At 38.8% G+C, this 26,316-nt stretch overlaps 1 protein-coding gene across 5 annotated transcripts in view; it reads right to left on the bottom strand.

The window, feature by feature from the left end:
- The window catches only part of LOC124595846 (serine/threonine-protein phosphatase 2B catalytic subunit 2-like), a 773,882-nt gene extending 761,497 nt beyond the window's left edge, over positions 1-12,385 (bottom strand). For 4 of the 5 annotated variants that reach the window (XM_047134749.1, XM_047134751.1, XM_047134750.1 and 1 more), the window contains exon 1: positions 12,201-12,385. In XM_047134749.1, coding sequence (XP_046990705.1) covers positions 12,201-12,249 — 49 coding nt within the window. In that variant the 5' untranslated portion in view covers positions 12,250-12,385. The remainder of the gene's footprint in view (positions 1-12,200) is intronic. The other variant, XM_047134748.1, reaches the window with a different exon arrangement.
- Positions 12,386-26,316: the final 13,931 nt, after the last annotated feature.

Here is a 26,316-nt window from a genome sequence, read left to right as displayed (position 1 = left end):
AATTTGATGAGGTGTGGGGGAAGATGGAATCGCCTATGCCCAATCATGATGAGATTATTTAGGACCTCTAACGACCTGTGTATTGTTACTTCAATGTGCCGGGCGAAGCTCCGTTTCTCATCTAGTGTAACTCCCACGTATCGTGCCTCTCGACGGCGTATTACTGGTGTGCCCTCAGTCCTAACGGTTGGGTTTCTGGCCAGTTGGCCTTTTAAGAGCAAATAGGTTGACTTATTTGGTGCAACTTTAAGTTTGGTCCTGTGGCACCAATGCGACAATATGGTCATGATTCACGTTCCTCTCGGCTACGGCCGCCAACCAAAAGGAGGAGGTCGTCAGCCTAGGCTATCACTTCTAGCACATCTGCACTGTTCTCCAAGGTGTCAAGGAGAGGCTCCATATTAATGCCCCAAAAGAGTGGCCCCAGGACAGAGCCCTGTGGACACCCCTTCGTTATCTTCTTGCCCAATCTCTCGATAGGGGATGATAGCCAGACCTCCCCATCCATACAATAGCTCCTAAGACATCCATATAGCGGTCCTGGACACACTTTCTACCGCAAGCGGGAGAAGAGCGAAGGCCACCACAGGTTGTCGAAGGCGCCACTGATGTCTACCATGATGCCAACTACGTACTTTTGTGTGGACGTCCCGCAGACCTCAGCCGCCATGGCGATTGCGTCAGACGCAGAACGCCCTGGCCGGAAGACGAATTGCCTACTGCTCATCCCACAGAGCACCCGGTGTGCCATCAGCCTGTCAGCCAGCAACCGCTCCAGCAATTTCCTAAGCAGATCCAACACACGTATCGGTCTGTAGGACTTGACTTCTTTAGGATCTTTATCCTGTCCTTTTTTTGATAATTACTATGTTGGCCTGTTTCCAGATGATGGGAAACGTTCTGAGGCTCAGGGCCTCGTTGTAAATTCTTGCTAGAGGTGTTACTAGTTGAGGAGCGAGGTACTGCACCACCTCCGCTATGATGCCGTCTGGTCCTGGGGCTTTACTTCTTACATGATTTAATGTGAGTCGTCACCTCGTTCTGAGAATGGGTACACTGCATTGTTATTTTGATATTCTTCTCGAAGAGTCCGCCTAATTAGACCTTGTTCTTCGGTGTCTTCCTTGTCGTCCGGAAGCAGGGACCGGAGGAAGACCTCGGCAGTTCCTTGCCATGACCCCGTCATCCAATTCCCATCCCTGACAGTTGAAAGTACCATTGGCAACCGAATCTTTTCTCTAACTATTTTGTGCGATCTTTTAACTTACAATGAAATGGCACAACTACGAGGAACCTAAAGTCCGCGCTTAATAGGTAAAGTTCTGCCAAACCGGCGAAACTTCTACGACAGTGGTCCCCAATATGGGAGCAATTACCCCTAAGGGATAAAATGAAATATTCTGAGGGATAAAAACAAATGAGGTTAATTATGTTTTGATTACGAGACTACATATTTTTTTAAAAAAAGAACATTATTATTATCCTTATTCGTAGAACAGTAATGCTGATTACGTAAGTTACAATTACTTTTCTTTTTCAAATACTAGCATTGAAATGTGGCATAATATGGCGGAGGTCACAGCTTCTGAAATGAATGTATCAGCAACATCTTCCTCACATATTCCTCTCACAACACACATATTTAGTACTTTGTACCCTGCATCTATGCTTAAATATTTTATGGAAAGTCTTCAACTTTTAGGTAGTTCTCGCAATGGATCACAAATTACTACCATCATTCAGTTCGCAATACGTAAATGAACTGACAGCACGCACCGGTTAGGCACAAAGCACTGGCAGCATGAAGTCTTCTACTTTCTGCCAGTTCAGAGATAAGAAGTCAAGCAATCAAGGGAGGGAACCACGTTTTGTAACAATGTGGATAGTTTGCTTTTTTTTTTTACAGAGTAGGAGTTGTAGGTAGCATTAGGTATGTACTGTGAATTACTTGATTATACTATAAAAAAAGGTTGTTGTCTAACTAACTTACCAGTTGATAGTTTAATAAAACAACTACACAACCCAATATCATTTACCTTTCGTCATTTTAAAAATAAAAATGTTCGAAGGAATTTTTTTGCATTCTAAAGAACAGTTTCAGCGCTGACCTCGGTGATTGTGGGGTATGGTGATGTGCGTACTAGATTATACTCAGGGGTAAGAGCGATTGGTGCCGGCCTGTGTGGCCGTGCGCTTCTAGGCGCTACAATCTGGAACCGCGTGACCGCTACGGTAGCAGGTTCGAATCCTCCCTCGGGCATGGATGTGTGTGATATCCTTAGGTTAGTTAGGTTTAAGTAGTTGTAAGTTCTAGGGGACTGATGACCTCAGATGTTAAGTCCCATAGTGCTCAGAGCCATTTGAACCACTGATCTAGGATATAGAGGAGGTGGGCAAAATTATGGTAACACCACGAGAAATACATACTTGCGCATAAATGCAGATGCCAGCTAATCCTGCTGGTTGCATTGATGCATCTAATCACGAACGGCACCTGTGGTATGTCCTCAACACGTTGCAAGTGCCAGTCGCGGTCAGAACAGCAGTCTTTAGCAGTGCATTATGTTGGAGCTCAGCGCATTCGAACTTGGGTGACTGATGTTTCAAGAGGTACCATATCGAAGATTAATACCGCGTAAAGGGAAAGCGGGAAAGTATCATCCAATAAGTGATAACGCGCACGAAAGTGTGTGTTGAGTGACTGTGCGGAAGGTCACTGAAGAGGACTGTGAGGGAAAATAAGATGACAGCTGCAGAAGTCACTGCAAAACTGAATGTCGCACTCGCGAACCCTGTCAGCACCGGAACACAAAGGGAGCTAGCGAACTGCACGGCGGGCTGGAATTCCAAAACCATCAGTTTTGCAAATGCTTGTAACAGGAAAACGTTGTGGCTAAACCTTAAAGCCTCGACTATGGAGCAACGGAAGAATGTTAGTTTGGTCGGATAAATTTTACTTTGCACTGTTCCCACTGGCCGAATTTACATCCTAAGAATGAAACTTGGCAGGGGTTCTGTGACGATTTGGGCGCCCATGTTTTGTTATTTCATGGGGCCCATGGTTTCATTGCAAGGTCTCATTATTGCGAAGGATTATGTGACCATTTTGGCTGAGAATATCCTTCCCAGGATAGAACTTTGTTCCACAATGGCGATGCTGGGCCCTGCTCACACAGCTCGCATCGACTGGTTTTGTGAGCACGAAGATTTTCTCCTGTCCCCTGGCCTCCAGTCACCAGATCTTAACATTATTAAGCTTTTGTCGTCTACTCTGGAGAGATGGAGGCATAATTGCTATCTAGCTCCATCGTCGTTTGAACTTGCCACTATTTTGCAGGAAGAATGATATATGATTTTCTTGAAAACCATACAGGACTTGTGTTTATCAATTACGAGACGACTGGAATGTGTTCTGAACGCCAAAGGGTGTCTTACACCGTTTTAGGCATGGTAAAGTTTTGTGTTTCTGGTGTTTCCATATTTTTGACCACCCCTGTACCACTATTACATTAAGCACCTGCGTCCAGTCATCGGCCCTGAAGTACCTACTACCCTATAGTTAGTTGCATTATGGCATCGTACAGCATAATGAATCATACGGCGATTGAATCGCTGCACAAGGATATGATTTTATTTAAACAAGAACATATACATCCTACCAGAAGATAAAAATAAATAGATAAATAAATAAAACCTGCAGTCAGGAGAATCTTAACTACTCTGCTAGCGCAAGAAATAGGGTTAAACAAATTTATGTGCCTCAACTGGACGCCTAATTGGCGTCTCCTTTGCAAGTGTTCAGAGATGTGTTCTTTTAAATGACTGAGTAAAATGGAAGTTGAAATTCTTCCCAATGAACTCTCACAGCTACGAAAGGTTTTTTTGGTGAAACATTGAATGCGTACCTTCGTCTACAGAAGAAAAGAAATTAATCACTATCTAAGTGGCGTTACAGTGAGGCAAACAGTGATTTGACAGGCACCATAAAATCACAGCATGCTGGTTACCTCCGGCCGACGTATCAGTCTCCCTCTCACCTACACCCAACTTCTAATGCAAATATTTTGTGAAATATTCAAATACTAATTCAATTTTGTTGGCTCACTCTATAGTTAACGAACAGCGTTTACGCATTCCATGAACTATTTTAATGAGACTTTGTTCAGCAAAGAAAACAAGCCAAGTCTAAGCACGCTTTCTCGGTGCTATTACCTGAAACTAACCTACAGCCACTCGACCGCATATCGTTAGTCATTGTCATTAATGCAATTTCACTTGTGGTTACATGTAACCAAATTCCCTGTGGTGCATACCACAGCTCTGGTTTCCGAATAATTTTCATCCTCCCCCTCCCCACGTACGAGTCTGCCCGTTCCTCAATAGGTCAAAGGTAACTCATAACCAATGATGTAAGTTGTTTCCAAGCTTCGAGCCATGGCACGCAAAGAACATGACAGTCGTTATCTAAGCAAATTAGGGTCTAATCGTAACGTTGTTTCCCTACGTCAAAGAATTCAATATAAAAATTTCCTTCCATTACTTTTTACTTGTATACTATGCTTGTTTACCTCTTTTGCTTCAGTGTTGCCTCAGCCCCCCTCTTTCTCTCGCAAATTTGTTTTGTTCTGCTTTTTTTCCCCAACATTTGCTCTGTAATTAGACTGGCACAAAACAAGTATCATGACATCAGTTTGGACGTCGGAGTACCTTCGCGAGAATTTCTGGTTTGACGCAACATTTATTTGAAAACAACCTGCACTATCTTAAGAATGCATCTCTCCCTGACACGTATGTACAAACTATGTATTCTTGATAAGCACAACAGTCTGATAACAGCCCTTGGTTCACTGTTTTTTTTCTAATTCTGGTCTTCTGTGATAGCAAAGGAATTTTATTACTCGAGTCAATGAAACACACGAGCTGTTTTCAGCGACATATATCTATTAATAGCGACATATAGCTTGAGAATACAAGAATGAATACATGTGTGTGATTTTCTATCGTGTTTGACACCATTAACTCTGGTTTGTAACGCGTTACTAAATGTTTTGCGGCGGTCAGAATGTCTATGTAAGGCCGTTCGCTGTTGCTAGTTACTGTTTCGCTGTGTTGTTAATAGCTGCTTGTGTATCATATGCATTCTTCTGGGAAACGTACGAAGCATCTTTTTAGTCAGTTAACTTCAGCGAATGTACTTGCAGACTCAAAGAGGTTCCTCTGGTTCTTACCAGACGCAGTGATGCAACTGCAAAGCATATACTTGGGCTCAACAATTTTATCTACATACTGAGAAAATTATTCCATGTCTAAAAGGATTTCTGTTTCATGCAGTTAAGAATTAAATTAACAAGACAACGAGGCTTTGTAATACTAATATGACCGAAACAGAGAAAACGATATTAGGTGAGATATAGCAAGATGCTGAATGTGTCACTGAGCATATAGAAAATAGGCATGCTTATTAGTAGTGGCCACTGGATAGAAATCCGACTCCCTTAAGCATTATTATTAAAGTTCCTTTGGAAATACAAAACATTCTAATCTAGTTTCTAATTATAACGCGTGAATTTGGAAGTACGGTATAGTGAAAATGAAAAATGGTTTCTTCTTAGAATCAACAAATGTTTTATCCAGAGAGACTGGTGGACTAGGGTCACATATAACTCAAAGAAAGCATTGGTCTACATCACCGACAGAACAGTATACGCTATCTATCAAAAAATTCCGGAACTTCGTCCACAAAAGTTTTCTGCGCTTAACTTAATTTCTCGTATGGTCTCCTTCGAAGTACTCTCCTCCACAATTGATACACCAGTTCCCAGCGCCGTCACCACTTCCAGAAGCAGTCAGGTACGCTCCTTGCTGGAAGCGCCTTCTGCAAATCTTATCTCGTTTGTCGTTGCAAATCTTCGTCCTTTCAGGGGATTTTCAACTTTGAAAATAAAAATCAGTCCGCGGGGGCCATATGTGCGATCCATAAACTCTTCGCAGATTGCGGGGCAAAGATCTTTCTGGTCTTGACTCACGAGCCGTGGGACAATGTTGGCAGCAACAAGATGCATTCCAAGATGCTGTGTCAGGATTTCATGACATGATCCAACTGAAATGTTACATTCTTCTGCAATCTCTCGTACAGTCAGTCTTCGATTGGCACGTACAATTCCGTTGACGTTCCTGACATGAGCGTTTAAGGGCATCCTGGACGAGGGTCATCTTTTAAGTTCCGCCTGGCCATTTCTAAACCGTGTGAACCATTCGTAACGGCTTAATCAACACAGTAGGTATCCTGCATCATTTGGTGTGTCTCTGTAAATGGTTTCTTGAGTCTCAAGCAAAACTTAATCCAGACGCGTTGCTCCTCTAAGTCCACCATTTCGGAATTCGCAAACTGTGCGACAGAACGTTCTACTCAATACAGCACTGAACGGTAAGTAACAGACATATGACATAAAACTTCCGGCAGTTACACATTAAACATAGGCCTGTGCGGGGATGCCACCCGCATTTCGCTCCAACACACCAATGGCGGAAATTAAGAATGTTCCGGAATTTTTTGAATATACCTCATACATCGTTGTTTGTCCACCTTTGGAGCGCGATAGAGCAGCCACTCGGCGTGACGAGGATCCGACAAGCCATTGGTAAGTTTCAGGAGCACCAGGTGTCTACACCAAGTCACCCAATTCCCGTAAATTACGGGCCGTGGTTTGCGGGCGCGGAGCTGCAGCCCAGTAGCGTCCCAGATGTCCGCCATCGGGTTCAAATCAGGCGAACTGGTGGACAAGACATCAACCTGAGTTCATAGCCATGATCCTAAAACCACTACTGCATGACTGCGGCTTGTGACACGGAGAGTTATCTGGCTGGATGATGACATAGCAGCCGGGTAAGACATCGAGTATGAAGGGATGCATGTGGTCCTCCAGTGTTCACGCAGCCCACAGCTGCCTTGGTACCGTCCAATACTACTAAACGGGTCGTAGTAACCAAGCATAATACTGCCGCCCCTCCCCAACCGTACTTGGACATTCTTTTCGATCGCGTCGTGATTCTGCCCAATGACAGGTCCTTTAGCCTACTGTCAATATAACTGCTTTCGATAAACAAGCAGTCCTGGGAAAAGGATGGCGCGACGGAAACGGGTTGACAACAGAAAGGTAGAATAAATAACGAGTTAAATTCTTTTAAAATGAAAATATGGCACATTATCAGTGTCAGAATTATCGACATACCTTGACGAAGTACTAAAATTTGAACCACAAAGAGGAGGAAGGGGTCAACAGACGGGGAGCGGAGTATGGGAAAATTTTAAACAAATGGAAGACTACTTACGATACATATATTTCGACGTTAATATCAAGCTGAAAGAAACATTGGTTGTAGTAAAGATAGGCAACTTTATGCAATTGGGAATAACTGATATATTCTATAAATAGCAACCCCATGAAAACATAAATTTTGTCTCTTAACTGTCTACGGATATATCACCCCATTCCAGAAAGCTCAAAGAGATGAAGAAAATACTACTGCCACATCACGAAGTGCCTCAATAGTAGCGGCCGGTAATCAGAAGAGCAAAACAAATATTTTTGGCATTTCATGCAGAAAACTTTAACGAATGTGAACTAGGAACTACATTAGAATCACAGACAAACATTTATCTTCATTCTGAAACCAATAGTTACTGCCACATAGCCAAAATATTGCCTCTGTGTTCTGCACTTAGCCGCACTTGCACAGCAGTATTCACAGAGAGGGACAGAATAGGAAAACTGCTATTTGTTGATTTGAGCAGTATTATCTGGGACAGAATCATAGCTCCATAATTCAAGGAATAGAAACAATGTCCACAAGAACTAATCCAACAGTCGCCCACTTTAAAGTATGTGATAAAAATGATCGTACCTAAATCACTAAAATGTCTTGAGACGTACCATACGCCAGAAGTGTCAGGGACAATATTAATGACAATACTACTTTGTACAACAAACTGGGACTAACAAGCCACTCGGTTTTGTGAACAGTGAACTACAAGTTACACTGTCCGAGTACACCCACACAAATCATCACAAAATTCGAGTTGCCACTAGTTGCCTCTCAACACTTTCCACCCAAGGTAAACACAGTTTTAATTTTTCACAAACGTTTACTGCAGCATATACTCTGCACAAGTATAGAAGCATATCATCACATCTTATCAACAGATCCATACTTGGTCTTTGTGGTGGTACTGTTCCACCACAGACCAAGAGTGTCAATGCAAACAACAGTGAATCTATATGAAAATGATCGCACTGGGCTTGTGCTCTCCCATGATGCATTTCCTTTGTCAGTTGGAACTAATCTATTAACTGGTGCCTCAGAAAACCAGGTACTATTTTGTTACAATACGGTTTCGACTCACTGTGTGTATTCAACATACCAAAATGATGTAGAAACAATTTTTTTGCAATATCTGTTTGTTAGATATGTCTACTATGGAAACTTATGACTACCTGTAGATTTAATCAAGTTAAGCCAGTCACTGGTGTGCTGTGAAACGAATTACACAAATATTCCACTCTTATTAATGTTCTCCAACTTCCATTGCTGTACAGGTAACAAAAAATCTCCTGTAACTTTTCAAGTTGTTATTTTGCTATTTGTAATACAAGTGCACAAAACATAATCTCATCACTAATAATATCCTAGACTAACTGTCATGTAGCTTCACCAGCTACTGAGCTGTGATGTCAACTCATATTTTAGTTTCATATAACTATGCTACCTGTTGACCAACTGGGGTTTTAACAGTCCTTCAACGACGAGCTCAAACTTGGATTGACTAAGGAAACTGATCTTTGTCAAATGAACAGTCCCCGAAATTACCTTAAGCTATCTAGGGAAAGAAAAGAAACCATAAATTGGGTTCTCTTAAATGCAGGCCCATATTTATCCTACTGTGTCACATCACTTTGGTTTGTTGATTTTTGCAGTAATAATGATAACTTCAGTAATTAATAATTCTGAGAACAGTAAACAGTGATCACTCCAAAAGAAGCTTCATAGTAAATTTTGTGACAAAATTATATGGCTGACAATGCACTTTTACCACAATATTGTACAAACAAACTTTATCAATTTTTTTTATACAATACCAAATTCCATGACGTACATTAATGTAATGTGCCTTGTCTGAGAATAATGTGAGCAGAGATGGCACAAACAATGAGCAAAAACTTTTCAGTCTGATTGCTAAACAACCAAAATGTGGGCTGCAGACAACACTGACCATTCTCTCCTCCACAATCAATCAGTGTAAGTGCAACTGAATTCAAAGCAATTGTTACAGGGAAATAAAAATCTCATGCAACAAGACTAGTTACTTGAAACACCTTTGACAACTTTTAACTGCCATGGGGTAAGGATAGTATTACTTTATATAGCACCCTGTTCAGAGAATTAATGTTAAAGGGTGTGTGCTGTGAGAGCCAATGACATGTGGGAGATCTGGCATCATGTTCAGCAAATAGAAAGTAATGCTACCCCTTCAAATTACCGTATATGTTATTATATGTTACATCTTTTACAATTTCTGTGTATGGTAGGGTGCAAATATGGAACAAACAATGGCAGGCACAAACAAACAACCATGTTGTTAAGTTAATCTTAATGCAGAGTTTAGCTACTTTGCATTGATATATTTTTATTATTCAATTATAACATAACAAGAAAAAGAAGTTATGACTACAACATGAGAAACTGTTGCCAGGAGAACGTCAGGACATTAACTCAGTATGCCTGATAGGCCTAGTTCCATCTATAGTTTCACTGAAAAACAAAAATATTAATAGGAATGTTTGCAAAGAGTTGTAAAATTCTAGTAAACTTCAGTGTTTCAGAGTATTTTGCAGAATACCCATGTTGCTTGACAAACTGTTAAGTTACTATGTGCAGAATAGTTATACAGATTATTCTGACAAGTACTGATGCTGACCAGCTGACTTGTACATGGACAAAACTGACATCAATAATGTGTATTTACTAATACAAAAGCAATCATGCAAATGAAAATAAGTGAAGTACAAACCAAAACAATTAAGAGTAAATTTTGCATTTCTTGTGTGAGGCATGGGTCATGAAGCACTACTACACAGTAAATAATCATTTAAATGGAAATCATTACTGTTAAGAACAAAATGCATTAATTTCACACATAGTATCTGTCCTAGCGAAACAAGGAGGAAAAAAAAAAAAATTATTTGAACAGATGGATACCAGCACTCAAAATTTCCCACTACAAATTAGTAGGCCTAATTCTGTGGTAATTTGTATGTTCTCCCCAGTTACTTTTTCAACAATCATCAGGACAGCATCTTGTCAGATGATAAACCCCACTGCACGAAACACTACAAAGGTCATACTGACACTGGATACCACCCGTACAAAAAAACCTACATGCTACTACACCAGGAAACTAACCTGTTCAATGAAATGTTCCTTGATATTCAGAAATATTTGCAATCCCCAAATGACATACCCCAGAGAATATCTGGAACAGATATTCCTCAGAAATGTGGAACTACTTTAATAACATATAATTATACCAGAATTAGTCACAAGGCTCAAATAATGAAGTAACAGGTAATAAAAGTAACAAGCCTGTGAGTTTGAAAAATTTTACCATAAAATTGGAGTAACTGAAGTAAAAGAAATAAGGTTGGACTTCACATAAACCCAGAGGGGTAACTGTACACGCCATAAACATTACATGATAAAATATACAACTGAATGATAGTTAATACATGAACCTTCAGAGATGAATAAAAAACCACTTCACACTTTCGTGGTAAGATCGATTTTAAACCACACTGAAGTAACCCACTATAAACATTAACAATCTCTATCTTACACACTCAAAAGTAAAAAATACTACAACCACTACAAATTTAAGTCTCATCAAAGCATGAATTATTAGCGGCTTTTCTGTGCAATACAGTCCAGTATTAATAATGTTGAACGGATAAATTTTAGTTACAACTATAACAACATTTTCCTAGTTAAGTGTAAAACAGAAATTTTATCTAAATGTGGTGAAATAGGGCAGGTAATACGCAACAAACTGTAATATTTATACTGGCATCTCGTGAAAGTGATAATTATTAAATAAACTTTATCTTAGTCTTATGACTCTGAAATATCGAACGTAAATTTTGCATGTTCAACATATTAAAATAGAGCATGAGCACAGCAGTTCTCCACAGAAAAATTTTACGCACTAAAACATTTATGACAAACTGACATAAAAATTTAAATTACAGATATACGCGACAAGTAGCTAAAACGGATGCGGAAAACTTAAAGATCTAAACATAACTTCTGGTGTTTCATAATTTCTATCTTCCTTTCTATTCAAATTTACTGTTCTACAATTCCTGTGACTTCGTAAGCGTCCGTGCGTAATTTAGAAATGCCATCGATAGGGCTCTTGTTGGTTAGTACCTTAAGTCTAACAGAAAGGGAGATACATGTACGAAATTAACGTAAGAATGAAGCTCTTGCTCGAATACGACCCATAAAATCTAATATTCTTAAAAATATCGTCTCCACTACAAGGAAGCGCTGACACACAGGTCACGAAAAATCTATTAGAAAGACAAGATGCGTCCGTTACTAGTGTTTTACCGCCTAGCGCACATATTTTACATTCATATATCGCACATGTAAAATATTTAAGCTCTAACAGTCAAGTAGAAAATGCTGTAATCACTGCTACTTTCAGTGTTTACCTCGAGCAGTGTGTAAACACACAAAACCATTATGCACTGTCCTTCAAATACAAAAATAAAACCTGTGCTGTATATCAAATGAACATTAGTTTCTGAAATTTCTTTTCCTTATGTCACCAAAATTAGGCTGTCAGCGCAAATACATCCTTCTGTCAAAATGTCAAGCCGATACAACCCAACCTAGAAGCAGACGACCCATCAGCAACGCATTGAAAACATAGGATCTGCCCCATAACGACAGCATATGCATGTTGCAGATGAATTAAGAGGTAAATTCTGCTTTTCCTGATGACTTTTGGGCTCAGTAACTCATACTTCAGCGCAGAATTCCGCTAAAATTCACCACGCAATCGATATAAATGGCGACAGAGAAAATCAATTCCACCGACTAAGATCGCACAAACGCGCCTTTTCGTTAAACTATATACTTACTTTTGATAACTCGCTCTGTAGTGGATAACTTCTGGTTGTTGGACGACATTTTCAGTTATCTGTTGGATATACTACACAATAAACATCGGATGTTCGTGATAGCCACAGATTCCACTAGCTAAATTCTACTATACCACAAGATGTCGCTGACTGAAACCTCCACTGCACTGTTTACTGCGCATCCTTCTGCGCAGGAAACCATTGCTGTCCTCGAATGCCGCAAACACCCAGGAGCGGCGCACCTGTGCAGGCATAGCAACTTGTGCATCAATCTATATCTTTTGCGTTACTAAATAGCGAAAATTGAGTTGTATAACTAACTGAAATATGACACAAAAGAGTCTCTTTTGCTAATTGATACATCTGAAATACTTTTGCTCGAATATTAAATCATGCCAAATTACAGTAATTAAGAGCAACTATAAGCGGTGGAGAGAAGTGATCTTTATAGAAAAGTGAAAAGAAAAATTAACACACGTCCGAACTGAACACAATACGTAATTAACTCACAGACATGTAGCCGAATTTGCCTTTGTACTTATTTGCACACGAACTTACGGCAATAAGTGCACTCGAGGAGAAGTAAATTGAGATACAACATTAATATTTTCGGGAAAAAAGAAATTAAACGTATGCTTACATGATATCAAGATAAGTTTAAAACAAACGCTGTAAGCAATATAAACATTCCTTTTTAGAAATGAGAAAAGTATCACTTGCGTAGCAGTCTTAAATCGCAGTATAGGAAAGATCAGGCAAGGGAAATGAAAGTTTCGAATTGGCAGTAGAGTAACATCGCCCCAGTTTCCCAATCCCAAGTCAAGTTATTAACAATATAAACAAAAAATACATGGCACTGAAATATAGTTTAAACTATGTAAAGAAAGTAGGATTACATCCATAATGTAACAATGTTTGTGAAAGATACCAAATTTATTTTTTAGCATGTTTGATGCCCAGTTTTATCATTCTTTACCATTCATTGAAGCAATCCTTTATAGCAAGTGAAAATTTATGTTTGAACATAGATTTTGAGCACCTGATGCCTACTATTCACCTGATAATCTTTTCCTTTCTTCCACCACCATCTTTTATCTAGTTACGGTACTGAATACCTAAGAAGCAGTTGTTATTTTCTGATATAATAATGCTTAATGATTTTGCTTTCAGGTGAATGATGGCATTATACATATATTAAATTGCAAAATATGTTTCAAATGAAAGTCTACAGACACACACACACACGCAGAGAGAGAGAGAGAGAGAGAGAGAAAGTATGCCTTGGGTTGGAATAGCTAGTGCAGAAGATGCAATTTGAATAAAGAATATCAAGGGATGCATCTTTGCTCCATTTATCTATGAAATGGCTGTATGTGGATATGTAGAAAACCATTATTTTGAAAGAAATTTGGTGGATTCCAGATAAACGATTTACCTACAGTTTAATTATTATGCAATTATTTTATAAGAACATAAACATTTGTTTCTGTTCCATAAAATTATTGTTTATATCATTCAGAGGATTTTTTTCCTACAGTCCTAGTTAAAGTAATGGACTTTGTAACAAATAATCAGATTTTGAATCATTTTGAGAAAGACAATCACTTCCATGAGACGGAACACAGTTTTTGGAAGGGAAAGTCCACAACTACTGCTGTAGTGAACTTATTAACAAAAATAAAGCTAGCATTTGAAGAGAGAGTGTTTGTGGCACTCACACTGTATGATCTTAGCAAAGAATTTGACTGCACCACCCACAAGACCTTACTCAGAAAGTTAAAAACCTGTGGTGTGGGTGGTGCTGTAGTAGCTACCATTCAGTGCTCCTTAGAAAAAAGATGGCAGATTGTTTACCTTCAAGGAGCAACGTTTCAGGAGTGCAAGTCTGAACATGGTGTGCCACAAGATTCTGTCATAGCCTCTCTCCTTCTTCATATTTTTATAAATGATTAAGCCAAAATGGCCACAATATGATGTGCCAATGACATTACTCTTATTGCCTAAGGAAATGATTCTATGCAAGCAGCCCTGAAATCAGGTGTGCTATTGGGGAAGGCCAAAAAGTGGTTCATCTCAAATAAAATGAAAATAAATGAAGAAAAACTCAGCATATAATAAGCAGCCTCAGCTAAAACACATACCTGGACCATGTGAAAACTTTGAAATTGCTGTGTATTTTAATTAGTCACTAACTTTCTTGGTACAGATGCACTGAGTCTGTATGTAAGAAACTCTTATATTTAGTATACCTCTTTAAGATACCCAGAAGTGTAATTACAGGTCAGTATCTAGTAACTATACGTCACACTCTATTCCACAGCCATATTGCTTATGGACTACAACTGTGGGGTCATTAATCAAGCTGCAAGGATACACTAATAAACAGGTAATTATTCACAGAATTGGAACTAATGACTGTTTACAGGAGGTATGTATTATTTTTGCCTCATCCATGTCAAAGAGAACCTATATAGATTTACCAAGATGTGTGAGATACACAACCAAACCACTGAAAACAATGAGACAATAAAAGGACGTAAAACCACACATGGTATTCTCAACACAGGAATTGTTTTTACTCTGATGACAGTGAAAAGATCTACTGAACTTCCTCCAAAATTATTAAATCTATTAATCAAATACATGCTATTGAAAAGTATTCTACATTAGAATGTTAAATTTGTTTAAATTTGTTATAATTTCATATATTGCTTTTATTGTAATTTAGTAATCTTGTAAATTTGATGAGGTAAATGATGGTAATAAATGTTAATAAGAGGTATTTACAACGCCAAAATCATGGACAGATAGGTAGAATTCATGATCCTGCATCCAAGTATTCATATAAGTTGGAGCAGGAGTGGCTAATGAGGTATTCTTTTACTTTATGTATAAATGATTGGTAAATTTCAGTTTCCTGCTTGATGTCCACTGGCAACCTGTTATAGACATACCTGCCACAGACCTGTATATGGGCTATTATTGCAATGACATGATTTTCCAAATTGTTTGCATATTGTGTAGTTGAGCTGGGATACCTAGGTGGATGTGGAAAACTGCCTGAAAAACACATGCAGGCTGGTTAGCACAGCAGCTGCCATTGTAAATCTCCAAGGCAGTTTCAATACAAGTCCCGTGCACCCTCTGTGTCCTGGATGCAGGCGCTTTAATGCACTTAGCTATCTTGGTGGATGGAAATTATTTCTACTTCTAGTTCTTGGTTGCATATTCCTGAGTTCATCTTTTTATTAACTACAAATGTCATTAGGGAGTAAATGTGTTGGCATGTATGTTTTAGAAATCATAGGTCTCTAATGAGGCTTCAGCAAGATGTTTTATTATCAGCTTTATGCAATATTCATATTGCATGCTTCTCTAGAGTACAAATTTTTTTCATCTTACTTGCAATGCCCCTTGAAGATTGCCACATAGGACAGAATTGAGTGAAAGTATGCTAGCAATCTTGTCTACAAGTCGACATAGTGATAGACATCCCAGAGTGCAAAGCAGACAGAACCAAGATTTCAGTTAACTTATTCACATGCTGGTGCCAACTCAATTTATTTTACTTCTGGAGACCCAGGAAATTCACACATGGAACCTCATTCAATATAAGCCCATTGACCTCTATTTCTCATACCTACAAGTCATTTTTATTTGTTTGAAGTTGTATGATATGAATTTTTTCCAGATTAAGGGTTAAGGTGTTGGCTGTGAAACTGTTGTAAGCCTCTTCTAGTATTGTCCTGGCTGTGCCTGGTATGGGTGTGTTTATTCATTTTACCAATATACTTGCGTCATCAGCAAACTTTACACTTTTTGAAGAGTCCTCTAATGTCCTTGATAAAGAATTTATATAGACTAGACTAAGAACAAGAGTGGGTCCAGCTTCAAACTGCACAGCATGCCAAGTCCAATGTTTCCCTACTCTGAATTTAATAATATTCCTGTTGTACCATTTGCTAATGTGACCCTCTGTTTCTGTCATTAAGGTATAACTGGAAGACATTTAATACTGCATCATTTTAATTTTGTTAGCAAAATTTTATGACCTACATGTTCCAAGACCTTGACAAGACCAAATAAAATGTCACCAAGGTAATTTTTGTTGTTTAGACATACTGGGATTGAGTTTGTGAGATCATATTGCTTTCTCAGTAGAGAAATCTTTATGGAAGCCAGACAGAGCTGTTGGCAGAGGTTCAGTATTCTAATGTAAGCTACTTTCTCAAAAGTTTTTGGGAATTCTTTATCTCAATATTTCTCTATTTGTTTTACTACCTTGACTCATTAGCTGATAGCTGATTACAAAGGTAACTGAGAGGTGGCACCACTAAGTCAGTACAATATTTTAGTAGTTTGCCTGTGATACCATTGTAACCAGACTGATCTAATTATTTTTCTGATCTGTCAAACAGATGAGTTTGCAAAACTGTTTCTGGTGGTTTAGTAAGCAAGTTTATTGGATCTGCTTTTGAGGGATGATCTTTGTCCCTGTTTTTCAGCTACTGTTGTAAAATTCAATGAATTTAGTTCTTAATGATTTTAATTTCATATTGTCTGTGTCACAGCTGTTGTCATCTGATAGCTCAATATCATTTGTCTTGCAAAGTTTATATTTCATGTTTTATAAATGATAGAGCACAGCAGTCAGTTGTCCTTTTTTGCAGCTTTTGTTTGCGAATTCAGCTTTTGGATAGTGCCTAGCCATTGTAAATGCACTATTTCATAGTCTCAATGCATGTCAGTTCCCTATTGTTTGGGCATCTATCACAGTTCTTTCAATACCGCTGAACTGTAGTATGCTACAATACAGTATTGTAGTATACTACAGTACAGTAGTATTAAAAGAACTGTGACAGACACCCGAGCAACAGGGAACCAATATGCATTGAGACTTAGAGATAGTACATTGGAAATGACTAGGCACTAGCTGAAATCTGGATATACCAAATAAAACCTGCAAAAAAGGACGAAAGATTGCTGTGCTCTATCATTTATAAATCAGATCACAGTCACTGAGTGCACCCATGTTCGTAATGGAAGGTCACCTGGTTGTTTTTCATGCTTAATAATGCTCCAAATTCTCCTTACCTTTTGGAATTTTGAATTTTTTTGTGCATACTGTAAAGTCTTTGCTTTTTGATTATGTGCTGAACAATTTTACAACTCTGTATGTACGTAATGGTCTGCAGCTCGTGGTCTTGTGGTAGCATTCTCACTTCCCACGCAGGGGGTCCCAGGTTCGATTCCCGGTGGTGTCAGGGATTTTCCCTGCCTCGAGATGACTGGGCATTGTGTCGTCTTCATCATCATCATTCATCCCCTTTATGGTTGGATGAAGGCAATGGCAAACCACCTTCATTGGGACCTTGCTTAGTCAGCAGTGCAGGTCTCCCACATCGTCCCCTACGCTCCTCGGAGTATGGGATCTCATCATCATCATGTACATAATGGCTAACATTGTACTGTAGGCAAACTTGACCATGTTGGCATGCATCATGAAGTATGGGGACAGGCAGCCTACTAATATACTGCAATTGTTATGATATGTACACTGGCACAGCCAGTCCTGATGTAAATATCTACGAGATAGCAGTCTCTACTTACTGCTACACTGAAATGTACACAGTGAGTGAGGTGATGCAGTGTTTAATGTACTGTACTCATATTCAAGAGGATAGCTATACAAAACTGCAGCTGACCATCCAGATTTTGAGTTTGGATTGTTTCACTACATTGATCAAACTATTTCCTTCTCATCCCGTACAGTAAGTCTCCCCTGACCTGTGGTTCTGGGTGATTTTCCCAGAATCACCCCTTTTCCAAGACCTCTACACTCATTTTCCTTCACCCTTCTTCCTTTCCCTTCAACCTTTCTACCTGAAGAACGAACCACTGGCCCTGAAAGGTTGCCAATTACAACATTCTTTTATGTGAGTGTTCTACCACTGCTTGGTGAGGAGATTGGTTATCTATCCAATTAAATAATTTTGTCAATTACTGTTGGGATGGTCCTTTGAAATGGATATGACCCATTTTCTTCCCTAACCTTGACCAAAGAGGAGGTCTACTCGATTGAAAATGATGTAATTATTGACATTAATATTTGACACCTGGAATAAATTAATAATTGGTTCTTTTTACTGACCCTGTGACTCAGATGATACAGTTGCTGAACAGTTCAAAGAAAAGGTGAGTCTCACTTCAAATAGGTACTCCAGTCATACAGTTACAGTTGGTGGTGACTTAAATCTGCCTTCGGTATGTTGGCAGAAATATATGTTCAAAGTCAGAGGTAGGCATAAAACAGCATATGATATTGTTCTGAATGCATTCTCAGAGAATTATTTTGAGCAATTAGTTCAGAAGCCCACACAAAGTGTGAATGGGTGCAAAAACATTCTTGACCTCTTAGCAACAAGTAATTTTGAGGAAATTGGGAGCATCATGTTGGATATATGGTTAATAATCACAAGCTTGGCATAGTGAGACTGAATACTGTAACATACAAATCCTCCAAAAATAAATGCAAAATACATCTCTTTAAAAAATCAGATAAAAATTCACATAAGGACTTCCTAAGAGAGAGCCTCCACTCCTTCAGATTTAATTGTGTAAGCATAGACCACATGTTGTTTAAAATCACAGAAGTAGTATTGACAGCTACAGAGAGACATATACCAAATAAATCAATAAAGAGATGGTACTGGTCACCCATGGTAAACTAAACAGATCAGAAGACTGTTGCAGAAGCAATGAGAAAAGCAGACCAAATTTAAAAGGACGCAAAACCCTCAAGATTGGAAAAGTTTTACAGAAGCTCAAAATGTAGAGTGGCCTTAAAGGTGATATGCTTTTAATACTTTCCACAGCAAAACTCTGTCTTGAAATATGGCAGAAAATTCAAAGAAGATTCTTGTCATATATAAAGTGCACCAGCAGAAAGTCACAATCAATACCTTCACTGCATCATAACAATGGTGGTGTTACTGATGACAGTGTTACTAAAACAGAGTTACTAAACATGGTTTTCTGAAATTCCTTTGCCAAAGAATATGAAGTAAGTATTCCAGGATTCAAATCAAGATCAACTGCCAGCATAGGTAACTTAGAAATCACTTAATAAAGGCAAGGCCTCCAGTCCTGATTGCATACTAGTCAGGTTCCTGTCTGAATATGTTGATACAACAGCTCCATAGTTATCAATCTTATACAACCAATTGATCATTGAAAGACCTTACCTAGAGACTGGAAAGTTGCACAAGTCACACCAGTAAAAAAGGAAATAGGAGTAATCTACTGAATTAGAGGCTCACATCACTCGAAAGACCTTACCTAGAGACTGGAAAGTTGCACAAGTCACACCAGTAAGAAAGGAAATAGGAGTAATCTGCTAAATTAGAGGCTCATATCACTAACACTGATTTGCTGTAGGGTTTTGGAACATGTACTGTGTTCGAAAATTATGAGTTATCTTACAGAAAGTGATTTATTGACAAACAGTCAACACAGATTCAGAAAATAATGCTCTTATGGAACACAACTAGTTCTTTATTCTCATAAAGTAATGAGGGCTATCAAGAGGGGGTGTCAAATTGATTCCATATTCTTAGATTTCCAGAAGGTTTTTGACAGAACCTCACAAGAAACTTCTGATCAAATGGCATGCCTATGGAATATAGTCTCAATTGTGCTACTGTACTCATGATTTCCTGTCAGAAAGGTCACAGTTTGTAGTAACTGATGGAAAGTCAGCGAGTAAAACATAAGTCTACCATTCCCCAAGGAAGTGTTATAGTCCCCCTGCTGTTTCTGAGTTAGATAAACAATTTAGGAGCCCATCTGAGTAACACTCTTAGATTGTTTGCAGATGATGATGTCATTTTCCATCTTAAAAAGTCATCAGATTATCAAAACAAATCATAGAATGATTTAGACAAGATATCTGTATGGTGCAAACTGTGGAAATTGACTGCAAATAATGAAAAGTGTGAAGTCACCCACATCAGTACGAAAAGGAATCTACTAAATTCCAGTTACATGATAAATCACACAAATTCAAAGGCTGTAAATTCAACTAAATAATTAGGGATTACAATTATAAATAATAGATAATGTTTGGGTAATGCAAACCATAAATTACAATTTATTGGCAGAACACTGAAAAATGCAACAGGTCTGCTAAAGGGACTGCCTCTATAATGCTTGTACCTTCTCTTCTGGAGTATAGCTGTGCAGAATGGGATCCACATCAAATGGGTTCTATGGAGGACACTGAAAAAGTTTGAAAATGGGCAGTTCATTTTGCACTATCATGAAATGGGGCAAGAGAGTGCCACAGATATGATATGTGAACTGGGGTATCATTCATTAAAACAAAGTCATTTTTCTTTGTGGCAGGCTCTTCTCACAAAATTCCCATCACCAACTTCCTCCTCAGACTGTGAAAATATTTTGTTGGTGCCCACATGCATAGGGAAGAATGATCATCATAATAAAAGAAGAGAAATCTGAGCTTGCACAGAAAGATTTAAGAGTTCATTTTTCCTGTGGTCTTTCCCGGGTACTTAATTAAGAACTGCAGTGTAATTGTGTAGATGTAGATATAGATACATAAAACCCCAATCTTTTTTCCTTCGCCAGGAGTACAATTGATCACCTATAGTGAAATAAGGTTGTACCTGGTTATACAGTTAGCAGAATTATTTATGAACAAGCAAGTGGAAATTGTAGGTAAGATGACAGGTTGCATCTGATCAGGTACAAGCATAGGAGACATCTACCAACTTATATTTACAAGACTATTCCATTGTTTAAGGGAAACAGGGCAAGTGATATCATAAATCAGTGACCCTGGACAACAAACAGTGTAAACTTTCCAGTTTGATGATATGTCTTCAGTCAGTGTTTCATCAGTTGCATGATAAATATGTGTCACATAAAGAACTGAGTATTGTGTCACAGAATTATAAACAATGACTCAATCACAGTATTCACAAAGATATTATGTGAAGAATGCTGGGGAGAAATTTGTAAAGCAGGCAGTGTCGATGGAGTACCATTCCATATATAGGCTATACAGTGAGGATGCCACTTCTGGAGGCATTTTAGAGCTAGTACCAGCAAAAGTATAGGGTGCTTCTAACATGGAAAAACTTTGGGTGAGGACAAGTAATGGGTTGAAGGAGTTCATCTAAGTATTTGGATGTGAAAGTAATAGTGGCACAGTAATGTATCAGGTGACAGTGCTGCATAATTACAGAGGCATAAGAGCTACGGCACTGTGTCATCTGCTGAAAGTCTGTACTGTGAGAAATTTTGCCAAGAATTTCCAAGAGGAGAGGACACTGATTTGGAATTATAATAGTAAGTGCCAGTACAATATGTATTGTAACATTGCTCAGACATAATATCAGAATTCCCACCAACCAGGCTTTATTCCACTTACACATGAAAGGATGTACTGAGAGACTGAATGAAACAGTAAATCAGTACAAATACACTTAACCGAGGAGTGCATTAAGGTACAACTTAACAGTGAAGCATACATTAATCATATAAACATTAGTCTTTACAATCAAAAACAGTCTTGATCACAATACTTATTCCAGTGCCCGGTTTCGACCACTACTGTGGTCATCTTCAGACCTATGAGTAAGAAACCTCCTTCTGGTGGTAAATCACTAGTAGTGATTTACCACCAGAAGCAGGTCCTTATTCATTGGTCTGAAGATGACCACAGTAGTGGTCGAAACCGGTCACTGGAATAAATAAATCGTGATCAAGATTGTTTTGATAGTAAACATTTGTAACAACATTGATCATTGTTCACTCCCACAATGTATTCAAAAGTAAACATTAGTCTGCTTGAGGGCGCAATGCACTGGCTTATATACGGCTGTTTTGACAACTCCCAGCACTTGTCATGCTGTCTGTACCGACGCACAGTGGCCTCTGCCTCTTTAGGCTGACTGCGGAGGTGCATGCTGCTTAATTATGAATGCTCGGTGTACAGGGTTACAGAACTCCTTCCCCTGTGGGGCAACATGTTCTCTGTGGAGATGTCCATGTCTCCATCAGAAGGGGACAACTGCTAGAGTAGGTGTCATGCTGTCACAGGAGAATACAGTCTGAAATGATGCAGGTGTGGACAGGCACAGCACCCATTCCCCTGTGAGGGACCATAAGGGAGCACTGGTGATAGAAGCACAATATCCATCTCCATATCTGGACAGGCACTCAATGCCAGAGGCAGCAGAGAAAACAAAGGTGGTGACAGTAGTGGTGGCAACAGGTGCTGGTGCCAGCCAAATCCATAGGCCCCAATGGCAGAGCCCAGACAGAACTGCTGAAAGGTAGGTGCCAGCAGGTGGCTGGATGTTGGCTGGAGCAGATGAAGCAGCACTCACTTGGGGTTGGTGGTCATGAAGCAGCTCCATCAAGCTATGGTTGCCAACTGGAGTGAACCTATACAAGCTCAAGTAACTATTGAGGGCTTCCTTGGGAGAAGATTGCTAAATATATTTTTTCATTTGAGTTTTATAAGCACAGACCAGCTCCTCCACTTCATCACTGGACAGAGGATGAAATGGAACGGCCATAACATGCCAGATGGCGCTCTTTGTAGAAAAATCCTGAGACACAAAATGCGGGCCTTCGTTCATTACAGCAATCCTTGCAAGGAAAAAAATCTTTGCAAAGGCCATGACCATAGCTGCCATGGATATGAACCACATAAGGAAATTGTGAGAAAGTGTCAACTAATCCAGCCTGATAGGAGTTAAGGAAATAACCCACAGAATCAGCATGAATGTGCTCCTAGGGAAATTTTTTTTTTTTTTGGGGGGGGGGGGGGGGAGGAATGGGGAAAGAGAGGTTTGGTGGTGCCACTTGTTGAGTTGAAGGCAGGCTGACACAACATGCATGATCTCATTGTCAATACCTGTCCAAAACACATGATGGTGGACCAGCAGTTTTGTACAAGAAATGCCCCAATGGTGCAGGTAGAGAAGGTGTATGACATCATGCTGCATTATAGATGGGATAACAATCTTGAGTGCCAACTCTCCAGTAACCAGCAGTAACACATCATCAAGAATTGAGAGACAGTGGTGAAGAGTGTAATAATTATGCAAGGGATACAATGCCCAGCCTATTGATTTATTTAGCCAGATGAGGTGGACAGATTGAACATACTGAAATAAGACAGAATGGCTGTGACAGCCACTGCAATCATAGAACTGCTGATGGGAAAACTGTCCATGGTGTTTTAGGCTTCAATGTCTAAATGGAAACATAACAGTTCATCCTGATCAAATACTGGATTGGGGCTAATCGACAATCGAAAAAGAGCATCTGCATTAGTGTGTTGTGCTGTGGGGTGGAAATGAGTCTCATAGTTATAGCATGACAAAAAAAGAGCCCAGCATTGCAGGCAACTGACTGCTTTGTCTGCTAGAGATGCCAAAGTATGTAAAAGCGAAGTCAGAGGTTTACAATCAGTAGTCAAATGAAATTTAGAACCATAGTAGAATACATGAAATCTTTTGAGTGATACACAATAACAAGGGCTTCTTTTACTATCTGTGAGTACTATTCTTATACCTAATTGAAGATTTTGGAAGCATATGCAATAGAGCATTTGGAACAGTCCACACATATTTGTGTGTGAGAACGGGCCCAAGGCCATTCTAGGAGGCATCTGTGACCAAAATCCAAATGTTGGCCTCTTTGGAAGGTAACCAAGCAAGGCTATGAGTGTAACTTTGACTTTTTAGATCTATCCAAGGCATTTGACCTCATCAGCCATGATATTTTGTTAGATAAACTGTATTGCTATGGAGTACATGGAAAAGCATACAGCTGGTTTCAATTGTACGTGTGCAACAGATATCAAAGTGTTGAAATAATACATAATGGCACAAAATATTACTCAACATATCTGAAAGTCAACTGTGGTGTACCCCAGGGTTCCGTTCTAGGCCCTCTGATCTTCTTAGTTTCTATTAATGATTTTCCTAACAACCTAACAAGAACAGAATCAGTACTTTTTGCAGACAATATGAGCCTTTTTATTAAGGGAGCTAGTGAAGCTGACCTACAATAAAAAATAGCTTCAACAATGAATGAGGCAGCTGAATGGTTCAAGGACAATTACTTAATTATAAATGACGAAAAAACACTTGGATGAACTTTAGGCACATAAGGAACAAAGTAAAAAATAACATCAGATTAGAGATTGGGAAATGTCTGATAGAACAAACTACTTTTATAAAATTTTTAGGTGTTTGGCTGGACAATAACTTGAGATGGGAAAAGCATGTTGAACTATTGAATAGAAAACTTAGTAAATACTGTTATATATTAAGAAAACTTAAAGAAAATTGCAATTTTGAAACAGTACTATGTCCCTACTACTCTTACTTACATAGTAATCTAAGATACGGTATTATATTTTGGGGGAATGCAGGTTTCACAAAAAGTTGTTTTAAGCTCCAAAAGATAGCTGTTCATATTCTGAAGGGTGTTGCCTATGGAGATCCATGTAGAGGACACTTTAAGGAGTTGAAAATTTTGACCCTCCCTAGTTTATTCATCTACGAATCAGTATGTTTCCTAAAGCCAAATCAAGAATTCTGTTCTCTAAACAGTGAAGTACACGACTATCAAACCAGAAACAGACATGATTTCCATAGAAACATACATTCAAAATCCCTGTACAAAAATAGTGTGATGTATCTACCCAAAATAATGTTCAATGCCTTTCCAAATGAAATAAAAATCATACAAAACTTACATATTTTTAAAAAAGAATTAAAGAGGCTACTATTAGGTCAAAGTTTCTATAATGCCGATGAATTTATTTGCTATCTAAACAGATAGTGCTCATCTTTTGATTTTTCTGCGTAAATCTTTGTTTTTTTCCAACTTGCATGCAAACAGAAGACAAAATATGTGAAGTGTAACTAAGAAAATATTAAAGTGTAATTAAGAAAATGTTACTTCCCTTAATGGATTTTTTTGTATAAACCTTATAAATTTTTTCATCTTACTGTAAAAAGAAGACAAAATATGTAAAGTATAACTAAGAAAATGTTATTTCTCTTAATTGTTAAAAATATAAATCTTGCTCTCTCTCTCTCTCTCTCTCTCTCTCTCTCTCTCTCTCTCTCTCTCTCTATGACAATTCCTGTATCATGTATATGATAAAATGGATGAGAATTGAATTGAATTCAATGGGGTAAAACCATGCTCGCAGTGGGCAACCAGTGAAAAGGAACACCTTTACATAAGGGAGTACGAGGGGGCTGAATTTTATGGTAGTATGCAATCTTTCTGAGAAAGACCTGCAGCTCCTTGACACTGGTAGGATGCAGAAAAGCTGTAATGGCATCAGCATGCTGGGATAAAGGCTTGATGCCAGCGTATGAGATTTCAAGACTGAGACAGACAATAGATGATTGAAAAAATTGTATTTTGTCCAAGTTGCATTTCAACCCAACAGCCAGCAAAACCATGAACAAGACATGAAGGTTCTGCATGTTTTAATCTGTTGAGGAACCAGAGACCACCGTATCATCCAGGTACTTAATGCATCCTGGTATGAAGGCTGTGAATTGCTCAAAAATCACTGGAAAATAGCAGAGGCAGTAGTTTTGCTGACTGGCAGGTGCTAGTACTGGTATAACCCAAAGGGGCTAATTACTATGAGGATACATTTGGCATCATCATCCAGAGGCAGTTGTAAGTAGCCTTCTCATAAGTCTATTTTGGAAAAAATATTGGCCCCCATAATGCCATGTTCAGAGTACATCGTGATAGTGTAAGGGATAGGTTTCAATAACAGACTGTGAATTTACAGACTTTTTAAAATCACCACAGAGATGAAGGTTGCCATTAGGTTTTGCAAGAGTTACCAATGAAGTAGACCATTAACTAGAGGAGACAGGCATGATAACACCCAATAAGTTGATCTGGTTCTAATCTGACGTGCTCCCATAAAGCTATTGGGATTGGGCTGGTACAAAAAAAATGTAGCCACGTCATCAGTTTCATTGTGATGTAAGCACTAAAATCACAAACACATTCTAAACCTTCTGAAATCAGTGAGGAA

The sequence above is a fragment of the Schistocerca americana genome, chromosome 2, assembly GCF_021461395.2.
Source record: "Schistocerca americana isolate TAMUIC-IGC-003095 chromosome 2, iqSchAmer2.1, whole genome shotgun sequence".
NCBI lineage: Eukaryota > Metazoa > Arthropoda > Insecta > Orthoptera > Acrididae > Schistocerca > Schistocerca americana.
The sequence above is the reverse complement of the archived record's forward strand: the minus strand, read 5'-3'. Positions and strand labels throughout refer to the sequence as shown.